This window comes from Drosophila grimshawi, unplaced genomic scaffold, assembly GCF_018153295.1.
Source record: "Drosophila grimshawi isolate 15287-2541.00 unplaced genomic scaffold, ASM1815329v1 contig_848, whole genome shotgun sequence".
Taxonomy (NCBI): domain Eukaryota; kingdom Metazoa; phylum Arthropoda; class Insecta; order Diptera; family Drosophilidae; genus Drosophila; species Drosophila grimshawi.
This window is the reverse complement of record NW_025063692.1, coordinates 15,108,244-15,119,762: the sequence shown is the minus strand read 5'-3', so window position 1 is coordinate 15,119,762 and position 11,519 is coordinate 15,108,244. Positions and strand designations below refer to the sequence as shown.

The window sequence follows — 11,519 nt, the reverse complement described above, 5'->3', positions numbered from 1 at the left end:
TGTCTGTGCCACAGTTCTCCTCTTCGTCCTGCGCCGTCTCTGTCTCGTCTGCATCGTTTGGCTGTATCTGCGTTGTAACGCAAATAACCGCAATAAACTTGAGTCCAGTTATCAATGCTACATACTTGTGCAAACTTTGTCCATAGAGACAGACGACATTTTAGAAAAAAATATGAATACATTTTTATAAGTCCACCATCAACTTGCTAATAATCAGTTGCAACATCTGTTCGCGTCATTTTACAGAAACATCAACCACAACAGCAACAACAACAACAACAACAGCAATCTACTCAAGCCGAGGGATCTTGGAGAGGTCTCACATACGCACACAAGCGCCCTTGCAACTATGTCGAAGATGGGTGTGGCAGGGCTTACCCTAATGCTGCTACTGGCGGTACAGCTGCAGTTCAGCCATGTGGATGCCTATTCCAGTAAGTATACGTAATATGGTCTTCAAAATGTTTCATTTTTATTTTGTTGTCCTTGTTGTTGTTCCGTCCTCCTGCTCCTACGCCGCTTTTGGCGTGTTGGAGCCTTGCGTTCGGCCGGTTCAAGCAACTGGCTGGAGCCTTGATCGTCTTTATCTTTCTCTCTCTCTCTCTCTCTCTATTTCTGTATGTTTTCCTTTCCTTGTTTGTTATATTACTCCATTTCTTATATGTGTCTGCGTAATGTAAAAAATAAATATCATGCAATCATCGTCATCATCATCACTATAATCATCTCTCTCTCTCTTGACATTGTTGGCATCGTTATAAAACGTTCGCGTTCCACGTCTTCTCTTATAATTTGTATTATTTTGACTTTCCCCACTGAAAAACCAACAACGAAACACTTAACAACTGTTCCCAACATAAACACCAACACCAATACCAATACCATATTGACCCCGTCCTCGCGTCCTTCGACGATTCTGTCTCCGTATTGAATTCCGTTACCCGTAACGTATGTGCGTGCAGAGTATGGACGCGGCTGCGCCGACATCGGCTGCCTGCCCACTGAGGAGTGCATCATCACCAGCGATTCGTGCAGCTATAGTCAGCGCGACGGCAAGGACTGCGGCAATTATCCAACGTGCCAGCGCAAGAGCGGCTCCAGCACCAACCAGGCCAATCCCTCCTCCTCGTCGTCGTCAGTTAATCCGTCAGGTATTTATTTTATTTATTTATTTGCTCTTTTTTTTGTGTTGTTTTTGTTTTTTGGTTTTCCATTTATTTTTTTGTGTGCTTTATTCACTTTAAATTGTGGACTTGGGTTTGGTGGAGCTTGGCGAGCTCGTTCCAAATTGACGACTGCAAAAACACGTCGTACTAAAATATAGAGAGATCGGCAGACGTTCAGACAGATCGAGGGACATACATGTATACATACGTATCAATAGGTATACATATGTATATGTACATATATTGTAGCTAACAATTATATATGGTTGCTTATCATTTGCATTATTTTATATATGTATATTTTCGTACATTATAATCTACTACTTACATATGAAAATCAAGAACTTTACCTACAACACACACACACACACACATACACACACACACACACAGACACACACATACACACACATTTGCATAAGCGCAAATACAAAATACAACGCTCTCTATTTGACTCATTCAAAACAAGAGAAATTTTGCTTTTTGATTTCCTTCAACGTGCACTTTCTCGTCGCTCATTCATTGACTCATTGCCCAACACTGAGTTTTGGCTGCTGCACACATACATACTAATACATATATGCATCAGTGTACCTACATTCATACATACATACATACATAAATGGATAAATTCAAGCTTTGCAAATCTCTCGCATTCATTTGCTATTGCTTACTCGCTCTCTCTCGCTCTCTGTCTTTCACAAACACTGGCACACACTCATAGAAAAAGCACGCCCTTCCACCAGCTGCTGTTTGCGGCGTGCATGCAAAAGCTCTTCTTAGATGGCTGAAGAGCGCGCTCACATTGGAGACTGAGCGGGAGAGAGAGCTTTGACTTTGAAAGCTTGCTCAATCGCATGCAGCAGTAGCAGCCGCTGGTGGATCGTTCAACGCTGATTAACCAATGGATTTGCATTCTTCTCTCTTTTTTCCCTGTCTATCTTACTCGCTCACAACTGCTCTCGCCGATCATTGCCATGGCTTTCTAACAGGATCCAGCCTAAATACGGGGCCTGAGAGTAAAATATTTGCGCCCGCATCTTCAAATCCCACACTTAACACCTACACCTACTTTAATCATAACAATAACAATCACAACAAAAATAACCATATCAATGGAAATCAAAATAGTAATCAGCAGCAACCGTCGAATGTCCAACAAAATGGCGGCCTTGGCGGCCTTGGCGGCCTTGGCGGCCAACAAAATGGCGGCAATGGCGGCAACCAAAACGTCGCTAATGCAGAGGGCTCAAATGGTGCCGCTGGCGCTTCTGCCACCGGCGTCGATCCGCATTATGTGTTCGGGGCAAAGTATCATATGCCCATAATACCCAATATGCCAATCTTTCCATATAATTCGCCAACGCAAGCGCCAGCTTTTCAACAGTTTCCTCAACCCAATCATCCAGGTAGCGTGCTCAACCCGGGCTATCCGATGCATGGCATGCAGCCGATGAATCCCTTCGTTTTTGGCCAGATACCGTTCTATTCGGGACCGGCCGGTACTGGCGGACCGCCTGGCGGCGGTGGCGGCGTTGGCATGCCTAGCTCCAGCATAGGCATCCTCGGCGGCGGCGGTGGCGGTTTGGCGCCATATGGCAGCAACTACCAGGGCTACCAGACCCATCATCAAAACGCAAATATGTACAACAAGCCACCACCACAATATCAGAACCAGAATCAACAGAATCCCTACAATCGTCAAACCCAAGCGCATCCATCGGCAGCGGGGCGACTCAGCAGCTCCAATGCTGCACTCATCGGCCTATTCGCAGTGGTGCTGTTGCTGCTGGCCAACAGAGGCGGCGGCAGTGGTAGCACGTAATAAAATAAAGTAGCAGTAGCAGCGGCAGTTACTTTCCCCCACTGATCCCCCACTTACTCCTGATCCTGCAACATAACGAGAACAACGACGACGACGACGATCAACCATTGGCAAATCGATCGCTTTGCTTTGGTTTCTTTAAATATGCTTTCTCTTATTGAAATTAATGGTTTTACTGCTCTAGTTTAAGACTCGACATGGGTGGTTACAGCAACAACAGCAACAACAGCAACAACAACAAGAATTGCAATGGTAACAGCTGCAACAGCCATATCGTTGACTCCTGCTTTGTGTGGCAGACTGTGCTGTTATTTCATGAATGGCGGCAGCAACAACTACAGCTACCATACACCCACAACAACAAAGGGATTTGGGTCCACACCAAACATACCCACACACACACGGCACGTATACGTAATTTCAATTTAATATTGTGCGAGCAGACCGCTCACTTGATATCTGTCTATGTGTGAGTGTGTGTGCGTGTGTGTGTGCGTGTGTGTGTGCGTGTGTGTGTGTGTGTGTGAGTTCATTTGTGTGGTCTAACTATCAGTCAGTAGATGGTCCACTGCTGGCCCTGAAGGCCGGTTGCATTTCTCTCTGTTTTTTGCAGCTCAATTAAATTGGAATTTAATTTGGGGCTTGCCCCCAGTGCAGACAACAGCCGCAATCCTTGCTACACATGCACACACACACACACACACACACACATATCAACTTTGATGAGAATTTCATTTTTGTTGATGCTACGAATTTTGTGTTAACCATTTCCTGCTCTCGTTTAGTCGTTGCTGCTCTTCTCACAATTGCTTTGGTTGCAACTGCTGTTGTTGTTCATGTTGTTGTTGTTGATTGCAAAGGCAGTCTATGCTAGGTTTTTGTAGATAAGGACACGCATGTCAATCCAAGTGCATAACAAGCTCATTTTTAGGCCGAAAACACGTAATGAAAATAACACCAAAACAAGTGAATAAAATAAATAAAGAGCTGGAAGCTAAACAAAATCAAAAAAAAAAAAAACAACAAAAAAAAACAGTAAAAGTGCACAAAGAACAGAATTAAATGTAATAATAATAGTTTTTTTTAACAAGTGCAGATAAGGCGGAAAAATTGCCCACAACTTGCAAAAGTTTTTAATGATTTAACTAAAAGAGGAAGTAAAAAAAAAAAAAATACAAACAATGAATCAAACTACAGCTGAAAAATACTTCCAAGCATTACAAATTTAAGATACAACCGTACTAAAATAAGAAAAACATGTAAGAACATTGAAATCGGATGTGACCGACTGTGCAATACTCTGATATCTGCTAAATAGTGGAATATATAGGTATATAAAACTATATCGAGGCATAAGCAATTGGCCATCGATATCAGTGTATTAAGAATATATACAAATATGCTTGCATAAATACTTGAAAATCAATTAAGAACCAAAAGTGTCAACGAAATCTTGAATCAAACTCACCACAGGAAACAGCATTTTTACATGCAACATGCAACATGCAACATGCATTGCGCAACTTGCTGCCGGCTAAGGTAACACAAACAACTGATAGTTTTGTGGATATTCTATGATAAACTGGCCTTGTTAATAGAAATTGATATTTCTGCCTATCTTTGTCAAGAGTATCCTTTTTTGTACAAGCAACAAAGGCAGCGAAAAAAATAAATAAAAACTCTCAAAGAGATAGTTTTTACATCATTCAATCTAATATTACAATACCGAACACAGAAAAGAACAAAAACATTATGCAAATTGTCTTTTGTTTCACAATTAAAATTCCATTTAATTTGTATTATTTTTAATATTGGGTAGTATATATTTATTTATCCTATACGTGTTTTATTTGGTTGTATTATAAATTTTCTTCTGTCATTGAATTTATGAATAAATAAAAGACCTAAAATTAGAGCAGAAAAAAGTACATACATTTATATATACATACATATATAGGTATATTTACTCCGTCCGTACAAACATTTAGCGCACAGTTGTTATTTTTCCCCCTTTATTTAAGAGCACACAAATGCACACATTTATTTGAATGGAACCCATTTAAGAATGCAATGTAAACAGTATTAAAAACTAACTAACGCATTTGATCAATTATATTTTAACCTAACCCAGGCGTAACCAAAACAAAAACAAAAAAAAAAACAAAACAAAACAAAACAAAAATGAAAAGCATGCAACTATGTAGTAATAAAATATTAACAAAAAACAAAAAAACAATACTATTCATTAGTCATTGTAAATTAAATTAAAAATTGAAAGGGTATTCAAGCAACTCGACTATTGACATTGAAGCCAATTGGCGGGGACTTAAGTGATGAAATTAGGGCATTACTTATTCGTGTACACCCTACTAACCCTCTTGGGAAATTGATAACTTGGCGTTGTACATAGCATTCGCATTTACAAGTGCATAATATGTATCTATATACACAATAAATGTGTATGTGTATATATATTATATAATCATATAACAAATATACTTCAAAAGTTTAAGCATTTAAAGAAAACATTTACTAAACCATACGGCAGAGAAGACTTATAAAGACTAAGCTATTAAAAAAAAAAAAACAAAACAAAACAAAAACAAAAACAAAATATGATAACGATATTGCTATCGAGAAATTCATCGATTGTAGGCATACGGATAGTACATTTATCAAAATAAAACGAGCAACTGTAATGAAACCTAAGCTAAGTAAATCGAAAAGAAGCGCATACCAAAAACTCTCCATCTAACTGAACCCCCTTCCCCGTCCACTTTCCAACCCACTTCCGATCATCAAATTATTATGCTTTGATTTCATTTTGCCATTATGTACATATATATATATAACTATATATATATATATATATATTCTTTGTCTAAATCCATTTTGTGTTTCTCTTTTATTTTTGTTTTTCGTTTTATTTAACGCTTTTGTGGCTAACATTAATTGCTTGCTGCTGCTGCTGCTCTGCTGCTCTGCTGCTACGCTGACACTGACTCTGATGTAAAGTGAACACCGGCAACACCCACAACTCGTTTGCGCCAATAGCGCCCAGCGCTCCGATGCCGGATGCAGCTGGTAACCATGGCGGCAGCTCCGGTGGATATGGTGGTGGCTACTCGGCTGGCGGGCATAGTCTCTATCCCTCGCTTCCCAACAATAACAATGGCGGTGGTGGCTACAATCCGTACGGCGGCTATAATCCACAAGGTGGCAACAACCCACAGGGTGGCTACCAGCCAGCTCCGGGCGGCTATCAGCCAGCTCCGGGCGGCTATCAGCCTGCCCCAGGCGGCTATCAGCCTGCCCCAGGCGGCTATCAGCCCGCGCCCGGCTACACTCCACCCGCGCCTGGTTATGACGGTGGCAGCGGCGGCCAGAAGCCCAAGGATAAGCAGGGCGGCGGATTCTTTTCCAACTTCTTTTCAAATCCGGCGGTGAGTCAAGCGGTTTCTGGTATCATTGCAGGCCAAATTGCCAAGCAGTTGCAGGGAGGCGGCGCCAACGGCGGCAATGCTCAGGGCGGTGGTAACAACGCCTATCAGCCAAGCGGCGGCTATTCATCCGGTGGAGGCGGCGGCGGCTCATCCGGCGGCTCATCAGCTGGCAGCAATCTGCTTGGTGGCCTGTTTGGCTCCGTGCTCTCTGGCGGCGGTGGCAATGGCGGCGGCGGCGGCGGCGGTGGTGGCGCTAGCAGCTTCCTGGGCACCCTGCTCAGCGGCGGAGGAGGTGGCAATAGCGCTGCCAATCGTGGCGGTGGCAGCGGCCTAGGCGAGATCTTCAACTCCAAGAACTTTGGCGGTCTCTTCAGCGAGAATCCATCGTCGTCCCGTGGCGGTGGTTCCAGCAGTGACTCTTCTGGCGGCGCCAAGGGCTACCCAACCCAGCCGCCCGGTAGCTACTACGGCAAGTGAGCAACTGAGCAAAATGTGGAGCTGATGCAATCGGAGTGGCGAAATTTTGCAATAGTTTCTTTCAATATCCCATTTATAACTATGCTTTACCCGCTTTTACAAACATATGTATAATCAAATGGAGGGTTTTCAATTAACAGCTAGGAGAACAATACTCACATATAACAAACATATACAGAAATAAATACAAATACAATTACAAAATACAATTACAAATGCAAATACAATACATATACAGACTTGTACTGATGCAGACATATAAACACATAAAGGACGATGATTGCACATTACAAACAAAATAATAATAACAATAATAATAATACGGAAACCAATTATAGTTCATATTAAACATATACTTAATATAAATACGAATCGAAATTGAAATCAAATCAAATCAAATCAACAAATAGACCGAACACAAAAAAAAATCATTTAATTTGTAAATAGAAAGACGTAAGAATTGAAAGCCAGACAACAAATTGCCTTTTCTTTCAATGGGCTCTTTTAGATCAAACTGGTAAGTTTAAACATGAAATTCGACTAGTAGAAGATATGCAAGAAGATCGCTCGAATTACAGCTCCAATTGCGGCGAATGGCAATAAAATACACACGTTCAGAACAAATTATGAGAAACATTTAGTTATCATATTTACTCATTGAAAGAAACCTTCTTAAAAAAAATACAAAAAAAAAACGCTACAAATAGCAATTTCTGCAAATTTCTTGTACCAAAAACCTATTTTTTTCCTTACAGGATGGTAAATATTTTCATTCTATATATTTCATTTCGGGTGCTTTGTCAGATTCGCATCATTTGAGAACATAAAAAGAATTTCACTCACGAACAGCAATGAGTTTAAATATGAAACGGGGGCATCTTGGATCCATACATCCCACAAGTAAAGCCAATAGAGAGGAACAGTTCGCAGGACATCATGTTTCAAGTGCCTAAGGAACGGAATAAAGCTGTTGACTTTAAGCTGGAAGATTGCGCTCGGGTCTCTCTGAGCAAAAGTTATTCATTAAATCCTAACTATCAGTTTCTAACCCATTTATCACCCTTTGGCCGAAAATGTGCGAAAAGGTGAAGTTATGCAAATGCATTTTAAAGCGTGGCCAGATTACAGGCAAACTTTGTGATTTGAGCTGTGAAATGTATACTATATGGCTTATTGATTTGCCCACACTCCCACATTGTCCGACCCGGCTATATGCACACGTGCATTTATTAAAGTTTCAAGTATCCAAGTTGGGGAGATGAATGCCTTCGGGATCAGAGTACAAAAACTGCACACATATCTATCAATAAACGGTTTGTGGCTTTTTACAAAGTGTGTGAGTGCATCCGATCCAAGGTAACTACAACAACGAACCCACTTGTTGTGGCTCTATTTCAGTTGCTAGCTGCAGGTAATTTTGCTGTTGCCTCTGCAGACAGAGATGCACATTCCGACTGGTTGGACTAGCAGTCGAACAATATATTATGCGCTAAGATCCTCAGCTAGTAGTAGTGCCAGCCAGGGCAACAGCAACGGGATGGCCATTTGGCTTCGGTTAACCGACAACCATTTTGTAATTTATTTAAGTAATAAAATAAAGATACGAGTATGTACATTGTGCTGCAAGCACCTGCACAGAGTGCACCAAGAGATGCTTACGTGAGGAGGCGGGGCGGGTCGGATTGGGCGGGTGGCAGGAGAAGTTCACATACAGCCACATCTGTGGCAGTGGCACCGACTACTACACATTGAGTGCGAGTCCTGCTACTGCTGCTGCTGCCGCCGCCGCCAGTGTTGGATAATGCAACAACGTTGTTGCTGCTGTTGTTGTTGCCAGCGAAAGTACGCTTGAAGTACACGGAGCACCTACTTGGCCAAAGTGAATTTAGTGTCAAGTGCAGGAAAATTTGAAAAGCAGCAACGAGTTAGTTTTTCATATTTAAGCAGCACTCGAGCGACAACAACAACAACAACACCAACAACAACATCAACAACACCAGCGGCAACGTTGACGTTGGCGATGGCAATGGCAACGGTTGCACCATTCTTCCACCTTCCACCTTGCAACGTTCCGTTCCCGTAGCCAACCACATTCACATCTATATGCGTCAGGCACCAGCAGCATGGTTGCTATTCGGGATGGTGTTGCTGTTGGCACTTTTACCCCCTGTGTGCGTGGCTGGCGGGATAAGGGGAGAGGTATATTGGTAAGGGGTTGCCTGCTTGACGGCAAAACAATAACGCGCCGCATTTAGAAGCCAAAACTAAAGCCGACGCCGACGCCAACGCCAAAGAAAACGTCGTCGCCAACGCCGACGCTGACGCCAAAGAGGTTGTTCCTTCTGCCCAGCGTCGGATGTCGTTGACTTTTCAAGTCGCATTAGGCGACTGGGCGACTTGAAGAGGCAGCTTGAAATGATTGGAACGAGGTGCACATAAAAATACATATAAGAGGCTTTCAGCTTATTGTTTGGCACAGTCGCTGTCGCGCTTTATGATTGTACACTTACGCCCTTCAGTACCGTCCCCGTCTCCGACTATGCCGGTGGCTGTTCCAGAGCACAACGGCCTAATTTTATTGATATTACACATACTTGTCGCAGTCCAGGTCGATAACAGACACGCCCTTCGCCCTCCACCCTACGCCCTCCGGCCCGCACATAATTTGTTTTGCGCGCAACGGCTTTTTTTTTTAGCAGCTAAGGGAGAAGCAGTAGCGACAAGTAAGTTGATCAACTTTTATGTACATTTCTGGCTGATCCAATCCAATTACATGGAACCATATTCAACCAGACACGCTCTTGTCCCTAAGATGAACAAGCACAGAAACTGGTTTATCAACTGGCAACTGGGGAAAGGCACTGCCAATGTGCAGTCTTCGTATTCAGTTAACAAGCTTGATTGGAATTGGTTTTAAGATGCCAAATCTAAAATATGTTTACGAAAGTAATAAGCATTTATGTTTTGAGCTATGTTTAAGCAAATCAAGGCATAAAAAAAGAACTGAAGTTAGTCAATATTGCTTTAAAATTTAAAATAATTAGGGATAATAAAAAATCCTCTGCACTAATTTTTGAAGTAGCTTGTTGTATTTTGAGATTTGTATTTGAAGCTGAAGTTCGCTGTTTTAAGGTAATTAGCCATCGAATTAAAATCGATAATGCATAATACTTGAGAGGTTATACAATTACTTAGTATTCACACACTGAAGTAGTTGAACTTTGCCAGTCTTTGCTGACTTTGATTTCAATCCCCATTTGTGGCTTGCACTTTGTTCCACAAATTTCAATCTGTGGTGAGTCGGCAAATGGAGCTCAACTTTGCGTGACAAACAATTTATTTTTTTTGAGAGCAGCAAAAACAAGACAGGGCAGCTATCTTCGGTACGCCGAAGATAACACACCCTTGTTAAGCAAAATTCACCAGGCAACATATGAATTCATTCATTATTAATTGAAAACAGTAAAGTTCCATTAAAATAGCTTCAAAGCTGACAGACTATAACATACATCTGCAATAGAAACGGTCAATTTTTTACAATTAATAATAAGATTTCGATGTGTGCAGATGGACTCCATTCTGCAAGGGTATATAATCTTTGGCGTGCCTAAGATAGTTCTCATTTCTTGTTTGCTGTAGTACGTTACTGTTGCTGTTGCTCTTGGGCAATAAACGCGTTACAACCTAATTAATTAAGTGCAAATGATAAAAATGGCCAACCGGCACGAATTACTCTGACCAACAGTGGGAACTTTAACAATTACAAGTAGAACTACAGCTAAAAACAAACGACAACAACAAAAGCAACTACAATTTGGTCGTCAGCTGCAATATACAAAAGAAAAAACTAATTAAGTTTTATGTGCAATTACTGTGGCTCAAAACCAAAAGGTATTGCCTACTTATGTGGGCCGCATGCCAAAATAAGTTACGCTGACCAAGGGAGCCAGTGGCTCCCAGTGGTTAGTGGCCAGCTACAAGCACATGTGTCGCTGTCGCTTGTTAACATGCGTTTGGAGCGTGAGCCAAATAAATCAAGGCCAAATGACAACGAGCCCGACCCTTAGAGCGGTAATACCAACTAAACACAGAGAGTACAAATCACAAATTTAATGCATGAATTAATTGTGTGAAATTTTGTGGGAAATTTAATTTTAATTTTAAATGTTCCTCTACATAAAGAAGTCTTTAAATATATTTCATTGCCAAATGCTTTCAAACATTTTGAAAATACACTCTGTTTGGTCAAACTAATTCAAACACAGCTGATCACTCAATATCAGCTGTCAATTTATCGCGGCTTTGCATAACACTGGTGGAACTTATTCACTGATGTTAACAATACTTGTAATTTAGTAAAACATCGATAGTTCACTATCGAATTAGCCCAAGTTGTAATAAGAACTAGAACAAGCAACGCGCGCACCTTTGTGAAAGAACAATAAAATAATTAAAATAGTTAAATACCGCCCAGACTTGAAGTCTCGTGTGTGCATAAAAAACGCTTTGCACACACTCTCCAAACGTAAATTTATTGCGTCAGACTCAATTTTTAAAGTTGCCCAGGGCAATGAATATACTTAAATTCTGTAAAACATTTCAGAAAAT

General features: G+C 41.4%; 1 protein-coding gene across 3 annotated transcripts; it reads left to right on the top strand.

Moving 5' to 3' along the window:
* The first annotated feature begins 230 nt into the window (after nt 1-230).
* Nucleotides 231-7,386, top strand: LOC6564985 (keratin, type II cytoskeletal 2 epidermal). Of its 3 annotated transcripts, XM_001991820.2 has the most exons (4): nt 231-434; nt 963-1,151; nt 2,159-2,246; nt 2,322-4,911. In XM_001991820.2, exons 1-4 carry the CDS (start codon nt 350-352, stop codon nt 2,989-2,991), a joined length of 1,032 nt encoding a protein of 343 aa, XP_001991856.2. In that variant the 5' UTR covers nt 231-349; the 3' UTR covers nt 2,992-4,911. The 3 variants fall into 3 exon arrangements, with proteins under 3 accessions (XP_001991856.2, XP_032594292.1, XP_032594291.1); XM_032738401.1 differs by lacking the exon at nt 2,159-2,246 and having other exon boundaries at nt 2,576-4,911; XM_032738400.2 differs by lacking the exons at nt 2,159-2,246; nt 2,322-4,911 and adding an exon at nt 6,007-7,386 and having other exon boundaries at nt 233-434.
* Nucleotides 7,387-11,519: the final 4,133 nt, after the last annotated feature.

Excerpts from the sequence above, each read along its gene's own strand:
- LOC6564985 (XM_032738400.2), top strand. The coding sequence starts at position 350 with ATGTCGAAGATGGGTGTGGCAGGGCTTACCCTAATGCTGCTACTGGCG. Across the intron at positions 435-962 it reads CCATGTGGATGCCTATTCCA|AGTATGGACGCGGCTGCGCC; the intron begins GTAAGTATACGT and ends ATGTGCGTGCAG. Across the intron at positions 1,152-6,006 it reads GTCGTCAGTTAATCCGTCAG|TGAACACCGGCAACACCCAC; the intron begins GTATTTATTTTA and ends TCTGATGTAAAG.